Here is a 22205-nt window from a genome sequence, read left to right as displayed (position 1 = left end):
ACTATGGTTTTGGGGCGGCAGGTGGTTGGAGCGTTGGGCCAGTAACCAAAAGGTTGCTAGATCGAATCCCCAAGCTGACAAGGTAAAAATCTGTCGTTCTGCCCCTGAACAAGGCAGTTAACCCAGTAGGCCGTCATTGTAAATAAGAATTTGTTCTTAACTGACTTGCCTAGTTAAATAAAGATTCAATTAAAAAATTTACAAAATGGTTGTCACACACCATGTACTTTAAATCCTCTATGGTCATACCAACTACAGTATGATCATATTTCAACAGTCAAAAACACTGTACATGTATGTATACAGTGGGGCAAAAAAGTATTTAGTCAGCCACCAATTGTGCAAGTTCTCCCACTTAAAAAGATGAGAGAGGCCTGTAATTTTTATCATAGGTACACTTCAACTATGACAGACAAAATGAGGAAAAGAAATCCAGAAAATCACATTGTAGGATTTTTTATGAATTTATTTGCAAATTATGGTGGAAAATAAGTATTTGGTCACCTACAAACAAGCAAGATTTCTGGCTCTCACAGACCTGTAACTTCTTCTTTAAGAGGCTAAATACTTTTTTGCCCCCCTGTATGTTGTCACACTGATTACACACTCATGGTTATCACCGTTTAGGAGTCTGAACTAGGGTCAATTCAGCATATTACAATCACTTTACCTTCACAGGTGTATTATTAGTTCCAGACAAATGATGCGATAAGACATTATCTTCTATCTCCTTGGCCCCTAAAGACCATGCCTCCTACAGTCGTCTCCATCGTCCATCCACTAAATCAGTCCAGTTAGCCTTGGTTCTTTATATAATAATAACACATAATTAACATTCCATACCACATGCTATAACCATCTAATGGTTGATGGCGGTGCCTGGCCGAGCTGATCTATGGCAGGCCTTATGAACTCTTCCGGAGTAGCAGGTGTTCCCTGATAAATGGATGGTAATCCCCTGCCCCCATGCTCTCCCAGCTCCATCTTCATCTACTGGGGGCCCGATGGGCCGCAGGGGGAGAGGTTAATGCAGACGGCCTCCTCAGTCCCAGCCTCAGCCTATCCACCAGAGAGTGTAGCGCAACTAGGAGGTTCAAAGGGAGCAGGGTTGAGGAGGCCTCGGCCAGGGCCGCGACCAGAAGTGAGGAAGGGAGGAAATATTTCCCTGTCATTTCTCATTTCCTGAGCAGCCAGTATTGAGTGCAGCTAATGGGCCTTCCTGTGATAGGTTATCTGCATGTGGTTACCCCCCCCCCCTTAACCCCCTCCCTTTGACCATTAAACGCTCAAGCGGTCCTCATTCATCAGAGAACCGCTGGGGCCTCCCTCCTCACTCTCTTTACTTTACTTTTCTCTGATTCTCCTTCTCTAGCTCAGTCACTCCCACAGGACTAACCAGTGCTAACCAGAGCAGAGAGAGAGAGAGAGAGAGAGAGGTCAAGAAAGAGACAGGACAAAAGGAGAGAGGGAGGATTTGAGGGAAAGGGTATTTAGAAAGAGGAAGGAGAAAAGTTTTAGAGATAGAGATACAGTATATAGACAAGGAGGGATCATCGCTGTATCAAAGAGAATGGTTCATGTCCCTGGTTACACATGGTGGCATATAGATCAAAGTGTTTGAATACAGTTCTTAGATGTACCATGAAATCCAGGTCTTGAGAGAAAGTAGAAAGACAGACAAAGAGAGAGCGAGAGAGAGAGACAGAGAGAGAGAGAGAGAGAGAGAGAGAGAGAGAGAGAGAGAGAGAGAGAGAGAGAGAGAGAGAGAGAGAGAGAGAGAGAGAGAGAGAGAGAGAGAGAGGAGATTAAGAGACTGAGATCGGAGAGAGAGAGAGTGAGCGAGAGAGAGAGAGCAAGCGAGAGCGAGAGAGTAAGAGATAGAGAGAGAGAGCGAGAGAGAGCAAGCGAGAGCGAGAGAGCAAGAGATAGAGAGAGAGAGCGAGAGAGAGCAAGCGATAGAGATAGAGAGCGAGAGCGTGAGCGAGACAGAAAGCGGAGATTAAGAGACTGTGAGATGGGATGAGAGTGTTTTGGGGGAGCGCGAGATAATTTGTATTTTTTTCATTGGAGGGTGGTTACAGGCACAATATTTACATTTATATAATTTCATATTCCATATATTTTCAATTCATTATTTCATACATTTACCTGTGGACTGCCACTCAGAAGAATAAAAAATTAATAAAAAATAGAACATTACAATAAGTGCATATCTACAAAGTCTTACTTACTTCAGTATAAACAGGGGAAAAAAGCTAAATAAAAAGTGGGCCTCCACCCCAACCCCCCATCCCATTCCCCCAACCTGTCCCCACCCCCAGCCCCCATCCCAGTCCCCCAACCTGTCTCCACCCCAAACCCCTCATCCAATTCCCCTAACCTGTCCTTACACCCAACCCCCCATCCCATTCCCCTTACCTGTCTCCACCCCCAACCCCCCATCCCATTCCCCCAACCTGTCTCCACCCCAAACCCCTCATCCCATTCCCCTAACCTGTCTCCACCCCCAACCCCCCATCCCATTCCCCTTACCTGTCTCCACCCCCAACCCCCATCCCATTCCCCTAACCTGTCTTCACCCCCAACCCATTCCCCCAACCTGTCTCCACCCCCAACCCCTCATCCCATTCCCCTAACCTGTCTTCACCCCCAACCCATTCCCCTAACCTGTCTCCACCGCCAACCCCATCCCATTCCCCTAACCTTTGTGGCTTTCGTCGAGAAGCGTTGTCTTAAAAAAGAGAAACTCCTGGGGATAGGGACTGACAATGCCTCTGTTATGACGGGGATTAACAATGGGGTCCATAAAGTGCTGAAGGAGGAGTATGGCCTCAAATATCTGGTTCTTATTCGCTGTGTGTGCCACTCTCTGCAGCTTGCTCATTTGTAGTTCTAAACATATTTAGGGTGTTTTTTACTCACTTTTTGTCTCTCCTACGATGTTATTCCTCTCTCCTACAGCGTCCGTCACAATTACATGCACATGGCCAATTATGCAAATTAGGTGATGACGTCATTTAGCGACTTCTAGCGACTTTTAGGACAGCCAATAGCTACTTTCCTTACTGAGGAGTTGGCAACACTGTCAGGGCACTAGCGTCCCACCTCGACAACATCCGGTGAAATTGCAGAGCGCGAAATTCAAAATACAAAAATCGTAATATTAAACATTCATGAACATATAAGTGTCTTACATCGTTTAAAAGCATAACTTCTTGTTAATCCAGCCGCATTGTCATATTTCAAAAAGGCTTTAGGTCGAAAGCATACCATGCGATTATCTGAGGACAGCGCCCCACACACAAAAGCATTAAACATTTTCCAAACCAGCAGAGGTGTCACAAAAGTCAGAAATAGCGATAACATAAATCACTTACCTTTGAAGATCTTCCTCTGTTTGCAATCCCAAGGGTCCCAGCTACACAAAAAATGGTTGTTTTGTTCGATAAAGTCCTTCTTTGTATCCCTAAAAAGTCAGTTTAGTTGGCACGTTTGATTCAGTAATCCACCCATTCCACTCGTGCAACGTGCATACAAAGGAATCCCAAAAGTTACCAATAAACTTCGTCCAAACAAGTCAAACAACGTTTCTAATCAATCCTCAGGTACCCTAATGTGTAAATAAACGATAAAATTTAAGACGGAATGTAGTATGTTCAATACCGGAGATAAATAACGAGGTGCAAGACTACAGTCAAAATGAGAGCCACCTTGAAAAAGTCATTTTTTTAAAAACAAGCCTGAAACCCTTTCTAAAGACTGTTGACATCTAGTGGAAGCCATAGGAACGGCAATCTGGGAGGTATTCCTTTGAATCTCCTATAAACAAGCATTTAAATGAGCTGTGACCTCAACAAAAAAAAGAATCCGGATGGATTGTCCTCGGGTTTTTGCCTGGCATATCAGTTCTGTTATACTCACAGCCATTACACTTCAGAGTGTTTTCTAATCTATCTAATTATATGCATATCCTAGCTTCTGGGCCTGAGTAACAGGCAGTTTACTTTGGGCACGTCATTCATCCAAATTTCCTGAATACTGCCCCCTATCCCTAAAAAGTTAAATAGTAACTGTATCCACTGGAGAATTGGGAGAGAGTGAGGTGATTGCTATCTAAGAGTTAACATATTTTTTTGCATCAGTGCTGCCTGCCAAAAAATCTAATCAAAAATCTAAATCAAATCAAATTGTATTCGTCACATGCGCTGAATACAACAGGTGTAAACCTTACAGTGAAATGCTTACTTACAAGCCCTTAACCAACAATGTAGTTTTAAGAAAAAATACGTTTTAAGAAAGTATTTACTAAATAAACTGAAGTAAACAATAAATAAATACAAATAAAAATGAAAAAAATAAGAAAAAAGAAAAATAACAAAGAATTAAAGAGCAACATAAAATAACAGTAGCAAGGGGGTACTGGTCAGAGTCAATGTGCGGGTAGTCAAGGTAATTGAGGTAATATGTACAGTGAGGGAAAAAAGTATTTGATCCCCTGCTGATTTTGTTTGCCCACTGACAAAGAAATGATCCGTCTATAATTTTAATGGTAGGTTTATTTGAACAGTGAGAGACAGAACAACAAAATAAAAATTCAGAAAACCCATGTCAAAAATGTTATAAATTGATTTGCATTTTAATGAGGGAAATAAGTATTTGACCCCCTCTCAATCAGAAAGATTTCTGCCTCCCAGGTGTCTTTTATACAGGTAACGAGCTGTATAAACTCGAAGCACAACCCAACCAAGCCGCACTGCTTCTTAACACAGCGCGCCTCCAACCCGGAAGCCAGCCGCACCAATGTGTCAGAGGAAACACCGTGCACCTGGCCCCCTTGGTTAGCGAGCACTGCGCCCGGCCCGCCACAGGAGTCGCTGGAGCACGATGAGACAAGGATATCCCTACCGGCCAAACCCTCCCTAACCCGGACGACGCTAGCCCAATTGTGCGTCGCCCCACAGACCTCCCGGTCGCGGCCGGCTGCGACAGTGCCTGGGCGCGAACCCAGAGACTCTGGTGGCGCAGCTAGCACTGCGATGCAGTGCTCTAGACCACTGCGCCACCGGGGAGGCACGTAGGTGTTATTTATGTCCAGGTGGGAAAGGGCAGTGTGGAGTGCAATAGACATTGCGTCATCTGTGGATCTGTTGGGGCGGTATGCGAATAAGAGTGGGTCTAGGGTTTCTGGGATAATGGTGTTGATGTGAGCCATGACCAGCCTTTCAAAGCACTTCATGGCTACAGATGTGAGTGTTACGGGTCAGTAGTCATTTAGACAGGTTACCTTGGTGTTCTTGGGCACAGGGCCTAAGGTGGTTTCCTTGAAACATGTTGGTATTACAGACTCGGTCAGGGACAGGTTGATAAAGTCAGTGAAGACACTTACCAGTTGGTCAGCGCATGCTCGGAGTACACGTCCTGGTAATCTGTCTGTGAATGTTGACCTGTTAAAGGTCTTACTCACATCGGCTACGGAGAGCGATTGATTGATTGAGAGATTCAAGGAGCTATCATCTTTCAGTAACATAATAGATGCGAAGCATTGAATATTTATATTCAACCACTTCGAAATGAATGTTGTAACTTTGCCCCAGAAGCATTTAAATTCAGGGTACTCCTCCCACGTCATATAAAGGAATGTGCCTACCTGATTTAGGGGACACAGTGAAAACTTAGGAGTTGAGGCCAATTTCATCGTAAAATGTTTCCTTGGTGTTAAATACAGTCTGTGAACAAACCTAAAATGTATAAATTGATGGTTCAGATTATGGGATGCCAAGGTCATATTTTTCCATATTCTATTATAGTTAAAGGGTTGTTCAGATTCAATTAGATCTGTGGACCATCAGTTTTTAATGGCTAGAGACTATTGATGCTAACAGCGCAGCTCATCACTCACACATACCTATGTAATTAGGTGTTTTTCATGCAGCTGTCCAGTCCTTTTCATCACATTTAGTGCTGCAGCTTAATCAGCAGCCAGGTCACCCATGATACAAGTCAGTATTCAACATCCATCTTATTTTACAACGAAGGCTTACCCCTCCCCTAACCCGAACAACACTGGGCCAATTGTGCGCCGCCCTATGGAACTCCCGATCACAGCTGGTTGTGATACAGCCCGGTATCAAACCAGGGTCTATAGTGACGCCTCTATCACTGAGATGCAGTGCCTTAGACCGCTGCACCACTTGGGAGCCTTAAAATGTTTGAGGACGTCGGGAGATGATGTAGAAAACTGGCCACTAGGGGCAGCAGTGAGCGCTGTTACCTTCAAGTAGGTTTGGGTTTTGCTAGGTGTTGTTGACAGGGATGCAGAGGGGCGTAAGCATCTGCCTCTGAATGTTCCAAAGGTTGCAATTTTGAATCCAGCATTTTAAGCCTATCCCAAACCTTAACCCTTGCCTTAACTATTCAGAGTTAATGCATAACCTTAACTTTTCTGAGTTAATGCCTAAACTTAACCCTAAACTTAAAAATACAGAGTTAAACTTAACCTTAAACAGTTTGAGATGTGACGTTTGCAACAACTTCGAAATTTGACAAACATGGATGAATGTCTAATTCTGACTTGAGACTGTGAGAGCTAGTTGCAATCAGACACAGGCTTTGATCAGCAGCTACAGGTGTCCACATCATACAGTACAGTTCAGGGCCCTCCAGGCAATCAGTCTTCAAAGCCCCAAGAGACAACACACACACACACACACACACACACACACACACACACACACACACACACACACACACACACACACACACACACACACACACACACACACACACACACACACACACACACACACACACACACACACACACACACACACACACACACACACACACACATACACACACACACACACACACATTCCCTCACACACCCCTGTACCCTCTGACCTCTTTTCCTGATAACCCCTTCCTGTCTCTCTCCATCTCTCTCTTCTTTTCCCCTCTCCCCTCGCTCCCTCCATCTCCACTGGGGAGAGTAGCCCTGGTCAGGAAGTGGAGAGGAACTTGTTCCGAACAAACACTTTGACCCCAGAGCTGTAAGAAACTGAACAGGATACTCCCTGAGAGCAGTACAGTGGGGCTCAGGTGCAGTCTGCAGCCTGGCCCTGGTGTGTATGTGTGTGTGCAGCTGTATAATAGAGCAGGATCCTCAGCCTACCCCTGTAAAGGTGGCCCTTGAGGCCCCCCTCTAAACGCCAGACTCCCTCCCACTCCACTCCCATTCCCCCAGGACCTCTAATAATCCCTGCAGATTAACGGCCTGCCTAGCCCTCTGAGCCGGCCAAGAGCTGACTACAGCCAGGACGCTGTCTGCTGTAAATCAATCAAACCGCAATTACACACACACACACACACACACACACACACACACACACACACACACACACACACACACACACACACACACACACACACACACACACACACACACACACACACACACACACACACACACACACACACACACACACACACACACACACACACGTAGGCATGCAAACACACATATACACACATCAGTAGAGTCAGTCCTCTCTCTCTCTCTCTCTCTCTCTCTCTCTCTCTCTCTCTCTCTCTCTCTCTCTCTCTCTCTCTCTCTCTCTCTCTCTCTCTCTCTCTCTCTCTCTGTAGCAGGTAGTCATTTTCCATCAGGCTGTCATGCTACACATGCTGGCAGAAATGTCAGGAACACTTTCTCCTGCCAGGTTGCACACTCACACGAGGCACACGTGTGCCAGGACGTCACTAACACCCTCCTTCTCTCACTCTGTCCTTCTCTCTTTCCTTGTTCTCTCACTCTGTCCCTCTCGCTTTCCTTTTCTATCCCCTTCCCCTCCCTCTCCTGCTCTCTCTTCACCCTTCCCCCTCTCTTACTCTCTCTCTCTCTTTCTTTCTTTCTTTCTTTCTTTCTTTCTTTCTTTCTTTCTTTCTTTCTTTCTTTCTTTCTTTCTTTCTTTCTTTCTCTCTCTCTATCGCTCTCTCTCAGCTCCCTCACTTCATCAACAGTTCCCTACCGGCCCATGAGAGGACCACGGCGCTGCAGATTGACAGCTACTTCCGTCAGGAGCTCATCTACAAACGCAACGAGCGAATGGCACGCCGCATCTCCGCCCTCATCCAGCGAAACCCCTCCCAGACCTTCTTCTTTGCTTTTGGTGCAGGTGAGTGGGGAGGTTTGGGAGGTCATGAGTCCAGGAAACCCTGATCTATGGTCACCTCTACAGATTAAGGGGAGGATTTTGAGATGGTAATCTGAACCTAGATCTGTGCCTATGGGCACTTCAATGGGACCCCATCTCTGGTGCTTACAGAAACTCTGTGTGTCTGTTTTTCACCAGCACTGAAGCTTAGTGTTGGGACAGAGGGAGCTGGAAGTGGCGGCAGGTTGGATGGGGGGACAGTAGTAAATGGTAGATGACCTTTCCTTATGGCCCAGTCAGAGGTGGGTTTTGTCAGCCAGAGCAGAGGAGACAGATGAAGTCAGGAGGCCATGTTCACAGTGCTCCCCTGCACCTCAGCCCTCCCTCAGCTGTCTCCAGCCACCAGTAAAGACTAATGGAGCGTAGAGCTGAGGAGAGGAACTTACAGTGCTACACACCCCACATCTCAGTGGAGGCAAGGAATGCTCACGGTTACAGTTCCGAGTGTGTGTGTGTGTGTGTGTGTGTGTGTGTGTGTGTGTGTGTGTGTGTGTGTGTGTGTGTGTGTGTGTGCGTGCGTGCGTGCGTGCGTGCGTGCGTGCGTGCGTGCGTGCGTGCGTGCGTGCGAGCGTGCGTGCGTGCGTGCGTGCGTGCGTGTGTGTGCGCGACACCAATGTTAATGTGTGTTTATGGTGAACAATTGGTGAGCAATTTTATCTAATTCACATGTTTGAAAGCAAAACTGGAGAAAGAGCAGGACAATAATAGTCTTCAATGGTTCCCAGATCTCTGGCATGTAGAAACATATGTAAAATACACTCACACACGCACACACACCCACACAAAGTTACGCGCATGCACACACACACACAGCTATAGTGCCAATTACCAGCAGTTCCTCCCAAATCCAGAAATGAAGGAACCATGAACTGTTTGTTTCAATTAGCATTCCATGCTGATGCTGCTAATGTTTCCTGAATGGTGCACTGTGTCCTGTAGGAGAGGGGAGTGTGTGTGTGTGCGTGCGTGCGTGCGTGCGTGCGTGCGTGCGTGCGTGCGTGCGTGTGTGTGCGCGACACCAATGTTAATGTGTGTTTATGGTGAACAATTGGTGAGCAATTTTATCTAATTCACATGTTTGAAAGCAAAACTGGAGAAAGAGCAGGACAATAATAGTCTTCAATGGTTCCCAGATCTCTGGCATGTAGAAACATATGTAAAATACACTCACACACGCACACACACCCACACAAAGTTACGCGCATGCACACACACACACAGCTATAGTGCCAATTACCAGCAGTTCCTCCCAAATCCAGAAATGAAGGAACCATGAACTGTTTGTTTCAATTAGCATTCCACGCTGATGCTGCTAATGTTTCCTGAATGGTGCACTGTGTCCTGTAGGAGAGGGGAGTGTGTGTGTGTGCGTGCGTGCGTGCGTGCGGCGTGCGTGCGTGCGTGCGTGCGTGCGTGCGTGCGTGCGTGCGTGCGTGCGTGCGTGCGTGTGTGTGTGTGTGTGTGTGTGTGCGCGTGTGTGTGTGTGCGTGTGTGCGTGCGCGTGCGTGTGTGTTTTTGTGTGTGCATGGTCATACACTGAATGTGTATTAGGAGTAACTAGTTAATGTTCATCTAATTAATCCATGGCCAGCATTCCAGTGAACCGGTGGAGGAAATAAGGCTTGATGAATCTGAAGATACATCCTTCCTTTATTAAAATGTGTTTTCATTGGGAACACAGAAACCCATGTGAACCACAGATAACAAGTGAACCAAAACCAGTCCTCCCAGCCAGAGCTAAGGAATGAGAGAGAGAGCAGACTGGAGGAGTAGGGGGTTTAGTGGTGGAGTAGGGGGTTTAGTGGGGGAGTAGGGGGTTTAGAGGGGGTGTAGGGGGTTTAGTGGGGGAGTAGGGGGTTTAGAGGGGGAGTAGGGGGTTTAGAGGGGGAGTAGGGGGTTTAGTGGGGGAGTAGGGGGTTTAGAGGGGGACTAGGGGGTTTAGAGGGGGAGTAGGGGGTTTAGAGGGGAGTAGGGGGTTTAGTGGGAGAGTAGGGGTTGGAGGGGGAGTAGGGAGTTTAGAGGGGGAGTAGGGGGGGGAGTAGGGGGTTTAGAGGGGGAGTAGGGACTTTAGAGGGGGAGTAGGGGGTTTAGAGGGGGAGTAGGGGTTTGGTGGGGGAGTAGGGGGTTTAGAGGGGGAGTAGGGAGTTTAGAGGGGGTGTAGGGGATTTGGTGGGGGAGTAGGGGGTTTAGAGGAGGAGTAGGGAGTTTAGAGGGGGAGTAGGGGATTTGGTGGGGGAGTAGGGGTTTAGAGGGGGAGTAGGGAGTTTAGTGGGGGAGTAGGGGGTTTAGAGGGGGAGTAGGGAGTTTAGTGGGGGAGTAGGGGGTTTAGAGGGGAGTAGGGGGTTTGGTGGGGGAGTAGGGAGTAGGGAGTTTAGAAGGGGAGTAGGGAGTTTAGTGGGGGAGTAGGGGGTTTAGAGGGGGAGTAGGGAGTTTAGTGGGGGAGTAGGGGGTTTAGAGGGGGAGTAGGGGGTTTGGTGGGGGAGTAGGGGGGTTGGAGGGGGAGTAGGGAGTTTAGAGGGGGAGTAGGGGGGGAGTAGGGGGTTTAGAGGGGGAGTAGGGACTTTAGAGGGGGAGTAGGGGGTTTAGAGGGGGAGTAGGGGTTTGGTGGGGGAATAGGGGGTTTAGAGGGGGAGTAGGGAGTTTAGAGGGGGTGTAGGGGATTTGGTGGGGGAGTAGGGGGTTTAGAGGAGGAGTAGGGAGTTTAGAGGGGGAGTAGGGGATTTGGTGGGGGAGTAGGGGGTTTAGAGGGGGAGTAGGGAGTTTAGTGGGGGAGTAGGGGGAGTAGGGGGTTTAGAGGGGGAGTAGGGAGTTTAGTGGGGGGTAGGGGGTTTAGAGGGGAGTAGGGGCTTTGGTGGGGGAGTAGGGAGTTTAGAAGGGGAGTAGGGAGTTTAGTGGGGGAGTAGGGGGTTTAGAGGGGGAGTAGGGAGTTTAGTGGGGGAGTAGGGGGTTTAGAGGGGGAGTAGGGGGTTTGGTGGGGGAGTAGGGGGGTTGGAGGGGGAGTAGGGGGTTTAGAGGGGGAGTAGGGAGTTTAGAGGGGGTGTAGGGGATTTGGTGGGGGAGTAGGGGGTTTAGCGGAGGAGTAGGGAGTTTAGTGGGGGAGTAGGGATTTGTTGGGGGAGTAGGGGGTTTAGAGGGGGAGTAGGGAGTTTAGTGGGGGAGTAGGGGGTTTAGAGGGGGAGTAGGGAGTTTAGTGGGGGAGTAGGGAGTTTAGTGGGGGAGTAGGGGGTTTAGAGGGGGAGTAGGGAGTTTAGTGGGGGAGTAGGGGGTTTAGAGGGGGAGTAGGGGGTTTGGTGGGGGAGTAGGGGGGTTGGAGGGGGAGTAGGGGGTTTAGTGGGGGAGTAGGGGGTTCAGTGTGGGAGTAGGGGGTTAAGTGGGGGAGTAGGGGGTTTAGTGAAGGAGTAGGGGGTTTAGTGGTGGAGTAGGGGGTTTAGTGGAGGAGTAGGAGGTTTAGAGGGGGTGTAGGGGTTTAGAGGGGGAGTAGGGGGATTAGTGGGGAAGTAGGGGGTTTAGTGGGGAAGTAAGGGGTTCAGTGGGGGAGTAGGGGGTTTAGTGGGGGCGTAGGGCGTTTAAAGGGGGGAGTAGGGGGTTTAGTGGGCAAGTAGGGGGTTTAGAGGGGAGTAGGGGGATTAGTGGGGGAGTAGGGGTGCGTTTGGGTTTTTAGGCACGGGACCATATAGAACATTTACTGCTTCAATATGTCCGATAAGAACACTCATTTTCATTTTCCCATTTTGGGAATACTCTACACGACCCTGATGAAGGGCTGGTATGGGGTGGACTGGGAGGTATAGACTCTGATTTAGGGCTGGTATGGGGTGGACTGGGAAGTATAGACTCTGATGTAGGGCGGTGTGGGGTGGACTGAGAGGTATAGACTCTGATGTAGGGCTGGTGTGGGGTGGACAAGGAGGTATAGACTCTGATGTAGGGCTGGTATGGGGTGGACTGGGAGGTATAGACTCTGATGTAGGGCTGGTATGGGGTGGACTGGGAAGTATAGACTCTGATGTAGGGCTGGTATGGGGTGGACTGAGAGGTATAGACTCTGATGTAGGGCTGGTGTGGGGTGGACAAGGAGGTATAGACTCTGATATAGGGCTGGTGTAGGGTGGACAATGAGGTATGGACTCTGATATAGGGCTGGTGTAGGGTGGACAATGAGGTATAGACTCTGATGTAGGGCTGGTGTAGGGTGGACAAGGAGGTATAGACTCTGATGTAGGGCGGTGTGGGGTGGACAAGGAGGCATAGACTCTGATGTAGGGCTGGTGTGGGGTGGACAAGGAGGTATAGACTCTGATGTAGGGCGGTGTGGGGTGGACAAGGAGGTATAGACTCTGATATAGGGCTGGTGTAGGGTGGACAATGAGGTATAGACTCTGATGTAGGGCTGGTGTGGGGTGGACAAGGAGGTATAGACTCTGATGTAGGGCTGGTTTGGGGTGGACAATGAGGTATGGACTCTGATATAGGGCTGGTGTAGGGTGGACAATGAGGTATAGACTCTGATGTAGGGCTGGTGTGGGGTGGACAAGGAGGTATAGACTCTGATGTAGGGCTGGTGTAGGGTGGACAAGGAGGTATAGACTCTGATGTAGGGCTGGTGTGGGGTGGACAAGGAGGTATAGACTCTGATGTAGGGCTGGTGTGGGGTGGACAAGGGGGTGTAAACTGATGTAGGGCTGGTGTAGGGTGGACTAGGAGGTATAGACTCTGATGTATTGCTGGTGTAGGGTGGACTGGGAGGTATAGACTCTGATGTAGGACTGGTGTAGGGTGGACTGGGAGGTATAGACTCTGATGTAGGACTGGTGTAGGGTGGACTGGGAGGTATAGGGTTGGTGTAGACGGTTTGGTGTATGGTGAATGGCCTGTGATGACCTCTACTGGGTGCCTGAGAGATGAACAGGAGAGTGCCAGGTCACCTATGGGTGTCTGTTTGTTCGTCTGCGTTCCTTCAGCTGAAAGGCCGGTATGTGTGTGTGTGTGTGTGTGTGTGTGTGTGTGTGTGTGTGTGTGTGTGTGTGTGTGTGTGTGTGTGTGTGTGTGTGTGTGTGTGTGTGTGTGTGTGTGTGTGTGTGTGTGTGTGTGTGTGTGTGTGTGTGTGCGTGCGTGCGCGCGCGTGTGTGTGAGTGAGGGCTGACAGGTAGTGTGAGCTGATGGGAAACGGCTGCAGCGCGGCAGTAACCGGACGATAACCCGGAGAGTACATACACGCAAGCACCAGGCCGTGGAGACCTACGTTTCCTTTAGGTTTCTGCCTGAAGCAGCCCTCAGAGAAGCTGATATCAAAACATCCCACAGTCACCTTCTGACATCAACTTCTGCTACCACTTTACTTATGAAGTGTTCTAATGCCTGATAAACATGCGTAGCACATTATAGATGCATTCATAGAGCATAGTACTGGGGAGGCCTATGGGAACACAGACCGGGACTCTCTCTCTCTACCACCATCTGTCTGTCTCTGTTTCATCTCTGTCTGTTTGTCTTTCTCTGTCGCTGTCTGTCTGTCTTGGCCCATCCATCCAGGGTCTTCTCTGGCACCCTCTCCATCTTCCCAGCTGCAGACTCCTCAGAGTAGAGAAGAGCTGGAGGAGAACTAGTGTTTATAAGAGCTCCTTCCTTCCATATGGCCGATAACTATTAACGGCCCCCGCTGCATTTACCTTGGATGCCGTTCTTCAGGAACCATGTCCAAACTACAGAAAGAAAACAAGAACAGGAGGAAAAGGGTGGACGCTCAGGTTAAGGCCTTCTAGAGTTACCTGTGTTGTTCCATGCTTTTTCCGGGGGTAATTAAACTATACAATGTGTGTATAATGTGGTTTGGGCAGGCCATTCATCTTGCCACAGCATCCGCCCCCAACACCCTCTCCCCCATGCCAAAATCTCCCCACAGTCCCAACGCTCTAGCAGCCCCATGGTACACGGTGTGTGTCTGACACTGGGTAATGACATATAGCGTCTCAAGGGCATTATTCATTTTCATACACAGCTTATTTATGAAAAGAGTGGGGATCATGGAGTCATAACATAACAAGCAGAAAATAAATACTCTCTGACTTTCTCTGGTGCCCCCTGTTGGGGGGAACGTTTCTGGCATGAGAGTGGTGTTATAGTGAAGTGAGCATTGCTGCTCCACTTTATGCAATTCACTGTATATGCTGCTCTGCTAGGTACCAAATAATCACACTATTAGTCAAAGGAAAGAATCACTGAGGCTATGGTACATCAACAGTATGTTAGGACAGACTGTCTTTTCCTACAGTCTGAACCTCCCCCTCTCTCTATATATCCAGTGCTTTGTTCTGTACTGTATGATCCAGGGTGTTAATGTTACTGCTATGTACCGTTACTGTTACTGATACTGTTACTGTGGTGTTACTGTAGTGTTACTGTTACGGTCACTGTAGGGTTACTGTTACCGGGGTGTCACTGTTACCATTACTGTTACTGTAGTGTTACTGTACTGTGTCTGTTACTGTCACTGTTACTGTAGTGTTACTGGGGTGTTACTGCAGTGCTACTGTTACTGTTACTGCAGTGTTACTGATACTGTTACTGTTACTGCAGTGTTACTGTAGTGTTACTGTGGTGCTACTGTTACTGTTACTGTGGTGTTACTGTTACGGGTACTGTAGTGGTACTGTAGTGTTACGGTTACTGGTAATGTTACTGTGGTGTTACTGTTTCTGTTACTGTTACTGTGGTGTTACTGTTACTGTTACTGTAGTGTTACTGTAGTGTTACTGTTACTGTTACTGTTACTGTGGTGTTACTGTGGTGTTACTGTAGTGTTACTGATACTGTTACTGTTGCTGTAGTGCTACTGTTACGGGTACTGTGGTGTTACTGTTACTGTAGTGTTACTGTAGTGTTACTGTTACTGTTACTGTTACTGTTACTGTTACTGTAGTGTTACTGTAGTGTTACTGTTACTGTTACTGTAGTGTGACTTTTAATTTTACTGTTACTGTTGCTTTTGCTGTTGCTGTTACTGTCACTGTTACTGTTACTCTAGTGTTACTGTTACTGTTACTGTTACCGTAGTGGTACTGTTACTGTAGTGTTACTGTTACTGTAGTGTTACTGCAGTGTTACTGTAGTGTTACTGTTACCGTTACTTGTTAATGTTACTGTCGTGTTACTGTTGTGTTACTGTTGTGTTACTGCAGTGTTACTGTTACTGTTACTGTAGTGTTATTGCTACTGTTACTGTGGTGTTGCTGTCGTGTTACTGTTACTGTTACTGTTACTGTTACTGTTACTGTTACTGTAGAGCTACTGTAGTGTTACTGCAGTGTTACTGTGGTGTTACTGTTACTGTTACGGTGGTGTTACTGTAGTGTTACTGTTACTGTTACTGTGGTGTTACTGTTACTGTTACTGTAGTGTTACTGTCGTGTTACTGTTACTGTTACTGTATTTTTACTGTTACTTTTACTGTATTTTTACTGTTACTGTATGGTTACTGTCACTTTTGCTGTTGTTTTACTGTTACTGTGGTGTTACTGTTACTGTACTGTTACTGTAGTGTTACTGTTACTGTTACTGTGGTGTTACTGTTACTGTACTGTTACTGTAGTGTTACTGTTACTGTTACTGTGGTGTTACTGCTGAGTTAATGTTACTGTTACTGTGGTGTTACTGTTACTGTTACTGTAGTGTTACTGTGGTGTTACTGTTACTGTTACTGTATTTTTACTGTTACTTTTACTGTATTTTTACTGTTACTGTATGGTTACTGTCACTTTTGCTGTTGTTTTACTGTTACTGTGGTGTTACTGTTACTGTACTGTTACTGTAGTGTTACTGTTATTGTTACTGTATTTTTACTGTTACTGTACGGTTACTGTACGGTCACTGTCACTGTCACTTGTACGGGCACTGTTACTGTTACTGTTACTGTAGTGTTACTTGATTACCAACAACGACGAGACGGCCTCCAGCGAGGAGGTGAGGGCCCTCGGAGTGAGATGTCAGGAAAATAACCTCACACTCAATGTCAACAAAACAAAGGAGATGATCGTGGACTCTAGGAAACAGCAGAGGGAGTAGCCCCCTATCTACATTGACGGGACAGTAGTGGAGAGGGTGGAGAGTTTTAAGTTCCTCGGCATACACATCACGGACAAACTGAAATGGTCCACCCACACAGACAGCGTGGTGAAGAAGGCGCAGCAGCGCCTCTTCAACCTCAGGAGGCTGAAGAAATTCGGCTTGTCACCAAAAACACTCACAAACCTTTACAGATGCACAATCGAGAGTATACTGTCAGGCTTGTGATAATGTGCGTCTAGGTGGTAGGTGTAGGAGTCAGGCGCAGGAGAGCAGGGATGTCTGAGAAGCGTGTTTTAATAAGAAAGTCCACCAACACAGGAATGGGACAATCGAAAAGGTACAACGCCCTCAACAACAGAGAACCCGTACAAACGCATGGAGGAAAAAACAAACCGGCGACGGTAGACCGGCGACGCCGAGCGCCGCCCGAACAGGGAGAGGAGCTACCTTCGGTAGAAGTCGTGACAGGGCTGTATCACCGCCTGGTACGGCAGCTGCTCCACCCATAACCGGAGGGCTCTCCAGAGGGTAGTGAGGTCTGCACAACGCATCACCGGGTGCAAACTACCTGCCCTTCAGGACACCTACACCACCCGATGTCACAGGAAGGCCAAAAAGATCATCAAGGACAACAACCACCCGAGCCACTGCCTGTTCACCCCGCTATCATCCAGAAGGCGAGGTCAGTACAGGTGCATCAAAGCGGGGGCCGAGAGACTGAAAAACAGCTTCTATCTCAAGGCCATCAGACTGTTAAATCATCACTGTTAAACCATCACTAACATTGAGTGGCTGCTGCCAACATACTGACTCAACTCCAGCCACTTTAATAATGGAAAAATGTATGTAATCTATTTATCACTAACCACTTTATATAATGTTTACATACCCTACATTACTCATCTCATATGTATATACTGTACGCTATACCATCTACTGCATCTTGCCATCGTGATGTATCACTAGCCACTTTAAACAATGCCACTTCATATAATGTTTTCATACCCTACATTACTCATCTCATATGTATATACTGTACTCTATACCATCTACTGCATCTTGCCATCTTGATGTAATGTATCACTAGCCACTTTAAACAATGCCACTGTTACTGTCACTGTAACTGTGGTATTACCGTAGTGTGACTGTTAATGTAGTGTTACTGTAGTGTTACTGTTACTGTAGTGTTACTGTTACTGCTGCTGTAGTATTACTGTTACTGTTACTGTTACTGTAGTGTTACTGTTACTTTTACTGTTACTGCACCAGTACTGTTCCGTTTCTGTACTGTTACTGTAACTGTAATGTTACTGCTACTTTTACTGTTACTGTGCTGGCACTGTACTGTTACTGTACTGCTATTGTTACTGTTACTGTACTGTCACTGTAGTATTACTGTAGTGTTACTGTTACTGTTAATGTAGTGTTACTGTTACTGTACTGTTACTGTTACTGGTAATGTCCTGTTACTGTAGTGTTACTGTTACTGTTACTATATTGTTACTGTGAAGGTGCTGTTACTGATACGGGCACTGTAGTATTGCTCTAGTGTTACTGTTACTGTTTCTGCAGTGTTACTGTTACTGTACTGTTACTGCTACTGTAGTATTACTGTGCTGTAGTGTTACTGCTACTGTCACTGTAGTATTACTGTTTCTGCAGTGTTACTGTTACCATAGTATTACTGGTACGGTTACTGTAGTATAACCGTGGTGTTACTGTTACTGTAGTACTACTGTTACTGTTACCGTAGTATTACCGCGGTGTTAACTGCTGATGCTACTGTTACTGTAGTGTTACTGTTACTGTTACCATGGTAGTACTGTGGTGTTACTGTTACTGTTACTGTAGTGTTACTGTTACTGTTACTGTAGTGTTACTGTTGTTGTTACTGGTACTATAATGTTTACTGCACTGTTACCGTTACTGTAATGTTACTGTTACTGTAGTGTTACTGTTACTGTTACTGTATTGTTATTGGTACTGTTACTGTAGTGTTTCTGTTACTGTTACTGTTTCTGTAGTGTTACTGTTACTGTTACTGTATTGTTATTGGTACTGTTACTGTAGTGTTACTGTTACTGTTACCGTAGTATTACTGTAGTGTTTCTGTTACTGTTACTGTTACTGTGGTGCTACTGTACTGTTATTGTTACTGTTACTGTAGTTTTTCTGTTACTGTTACTGTTTCTGTAGTGTTACTGTTACTGTACTGTTACTGTGGTGTTACTGTAGTGTTACTGTTACTGTATTGGTACTGTTACTGTTACTGTTACTGTAGTGTTAGTGTTAGTGTTAGTGTTACTGTTACTGTTACTGTTACTGTTACTGTTACTGTTACTGTAGTGTTAGTGTTAGTGTTAGTGTGGTGTTACTGCTACTGTTACTGTTACTGTAGTGTTACTGTTACTGTGGTGTTACTGTTACTGTTACTGCGCTGGTACTGTTACTGTAGTGGCACTGTAGTGTTACCGTTACTGTCACTGTAGTATTACCGCATTGTTACTGTTACTGTTACTGTAGTATTACCGCATTGTTACTGTTACTGTAGTCTTATACTGTCAATGTATTGTTACTGTTACTGTAGTATTACTGTTACTGTACTGTTACTGTAGTGTTACTGTTACTGTTATTGTTACTGCTACTATAGTGTTACTGTTTCTGTTACTGTAGTGTTACTGCTACTGTAGTGTTACTGTTACTGTAATAGTACTGTTGTGTTACTGTTACTGTGGTATTACTGTTACTGTTACTGTAGTATTACTGTAGTGTTACTGTTTCTGTTACTGGTACTGCAATGTTTACTGTACTGTTACTGTTACTGTAGTATTACTGTAGTGCCACTGTTACTGTCAATGTTATGTTACTGTTACTGTTACTGTTTCTGTTTTGTTACTGTCAACATTACTGTATTGTTATTGGTACTGTTACTGTAGTGTTACTGTTACTGTAGTGTTAATGTTACTGTTACTGTTACTGTAGTGTTACTGTTGCTTTTACTGTTACATTTACTGTTACAGTTGTGGTAGTTTTACTGTTTTGTTTACTCTAGTGTTACTGTAGTGTTACTGTTACTTTAGTGTTGCTGTTACTGTTATTGTTACTGTAGTGTTACTGTAGTGTTTCTGTTACTGTTACCGTAGTATTACTGTACTGTTATTGCTACTGTTACTGTAGTGTTACTGTTACTGTTACTGTGGTGTTACTGTACTGTTATTGTTACTGTAGTGTTACTGTAGTGTTACTGTTACTGTATTGGTACTGTTACTGTTACTGTTACTGTTACTGTATTGGTACTGGTACTGTTACTGTTACTGTAGTGTTAGTGTTACTGTTACTGTTACTGTATTGGTACTGGTACTGTTACTGTTACTGTAGTGTTAGTGTTACTGTTACTGTTACTGTATTGGTACTGGTACTGTTACTGTTACTGTTACTGTTACTGTTACTGTATTGGTACTGGTACTGTTACTGTTACTGTAGTGTTAGTGTTACTGTTACTGTATTGGTACTGGTACTGTTTCTGTTACTGTTACCGTAGTATTACTGTACTGTTATTGCTACTGTTACTGTAGTGTTACTGTTACTGTTACTGTGGTGTTACTGTACTGTTATTGTTACTGTAGTGTTACTGTTACTGTTACTGTTACTGTTACTGTTACTGTATTGGTACTGGTACTGTTACTGTTACTGTTACTGTAGTGTTACTGTTACTGTAGTGTTAGTGTTACTGTTAATGTAGTGTTACTATTGCTTTTACTGTTACGTTTACTCTAGTGTTACTGTTACTGTTAATGTAGTATTACTGTTACTGTTACTTTAGTGTTTCTGTTACTGTTACTGTTACTGTGGTGTTACTGTACTGTTATTGTTACTGTTACCGTAGTGTTTCTGTTACTGTTACTGTTTCTGTAGTGTTACTATTACTGTTACTGTTACTGTTACTGTAGTGTTACTGTAGTGTTACTGTGGTGTTACTGTTACTGTATTGGTACTGTTAGTGTAGTGGTACTGTTACTGTTTTGGTACTGTTACTGTATTGGTACTGTTACAGTATTGATACAGTTACTGTTACTGTATTGGTACTGTTTCTGTATTGATACTGTTACTGTTACTGTTACTGTATTGGTACTGTTACTGTAGTGTTACTGTAGTGGTACTGTAGTGTTACTGTTACTGTTACTGTAGCGTTACTGTTACTGTTACTGTAGTGTTACTGTTACTGTTACTGTTACTTTTACTGTTACTGCAGTGTTACTGTTACTGTATTGGTAATGTTACTGTATTGGTACTGTTACTGTTACTGTATTGGTACTGTTACTGTTACTGTATTGGTACTGTTACTGTAGTGTTACTGTTACTTTTACTGTATTGGTACTGTTACCGTGGTGGTACTATAGTGTTACTGTTACTGTTACCGTAGTATTACCGTATTGTTACTGTTACTGTATTTTTACTGTTACCGTTAATGTATTGTTACTTTTACTGTTACTGTAGTGTTACTTTTACTGTTACTGTACTGTTACTGTTACTGTTACTGTTACTGTAGTGTTACTGTTACTGTTACTGTAGTGTTACTGTTATTGTGGTTTTTCTGTTACTGTTACTATAGTGTTACTGTTTCTGTTACTGTAGTGCTACTTTTACTTTTACTGTTACTGTAGTGTTACAGTTACTGTTACTGTGGTGTTACTGTTACTGTAGTGTTACTGTTACTGTTACTGTTACTGTTTCTGTTACTGTAGTGTTACTGTTCCTGTAGTGTTACTGTTACTGTTACTGTAGTGTTACTGTTACTGTTACTGTTACTGTTACTGTAGTGTTACTGTTACTGTTACTGTTACTGTTACTGTACTGTTGCTGTTTCTGTTACTGTAGTTTTACTGTTACTGTTACTGTACTGTTACTGTTTCTGTTACTGTTACTGGTACTATAGTGTTACTGTTTCTGTTACTGTAGTGTTACTTTTACTGTTACTGTTACTGTAGTGTTACAGTTACTGTTACTGTAGTGTTACTGTTACTGTAGTGTTACTGTTACTGTTACTGTTACTGTTACTGTTACTGTTATTGTTACTGTACTGTTACTGTAGTGTTACTGTTACTGTACTGTTACTGTTTCTGTTACTGTACTGTTACTGTTTCTGTTACTGTAGTGTTACTGTTTCTGTTACTGTAGGGTTACTGTTCCTGTAGTGTTACTGTTACTGTTACTGTTACTGTTACTGTTACTGTTACTGTACTGTTACTGTAGTGTTACTGTTACTGTACTGTTACTGTTTCTGTTACTGTACTGTTACTGTGGTGTTGCTGTAGTGTTACTGTTACTGTTACTGGTACTGTACTGTTACTGTTACTGTAGTGTTGCTGTTACTGTACTGTTACTGTTTCTGTTACTGTAGTTTTACTGTTACTGTTATTGTTTCTGTTACTGTAGTTTTACTGTTACTGTTTCTGTTACTGTAGTGTTACTGTAGTGTTACTGTTACTGTAATGTTTCTGTTTCTCTACTCTTACTGTAGTGTTATGTAACATCAGCCTTCTACTCTAAGGACTGTTTCAGTATGGCATAGTATACTGGTGATCTGGCCAAGAAAATGTTGTTCACTTTTCCATGTACAGAATGACACAGCACCAGCTGATAGTAATTGGTTAAGAGGTTAAGAGCATACTCACACGCACTTTCTCTTTCATTTGCCAACAAACACACAGCCACCCAACCACAAACAAACCCACACCCACACCCACCCACCCCACCACACACAATTCAGTCCCATTCAAAATCCTATTTTCCCTAACCCCTAACCCCTAACCCTAACCCTCAACCTAACCCCTACCCTAACCCTACCCTTAATCCTAACCCTAACCTTAACCCAGAAACCTAACCATATCTTAACCCTGAACCTAACCCTAGCTCCTAACCCTAAAA

General features: G+C 45.1%; 1 protein-coding gene across 1 annotated transcript in view; it reads left to right on the top strand.

Moving 5' to 3' along the window:
- Positions 1 to 22205, top strand: part of trabd2b (TraB domain containing 2B) — a 93824-nt gene that overhangs the window by 58254 nt on the left and 13365 nt on the right. The window contains exon 4 of the mRNA XM_071345294.1: positions 8000 to 8174. Coding sequence (XP_071201395.1) covers positions 8000 to 8174 — 175 coding nt within the window. The remainder of the gene's footprint in view (positions 1 to 7999; positions 8175 to 22205) is intronic.

Source organism: Salvelinus alpinus, chromosome 16 (genome assembly GCF_045679555.1).
Source record: "Salvelinus alpinus chromosome 16, SLU_Salpinus.1, whole genome shotgun sequence".
Taxonomy (NCBI): domain Eukaryota; kingdom Metazoa; phylum Chordata; class Actinopteri; order Salmoniformes; family Salmonidae; genus Salvelinus; species Salvelinus alpinus.
The sequence above is the reverse complement of the archived record's forward strand: the minus strand, read 5'-3'. Positions and strand labels throughout refer to the sequence as shown.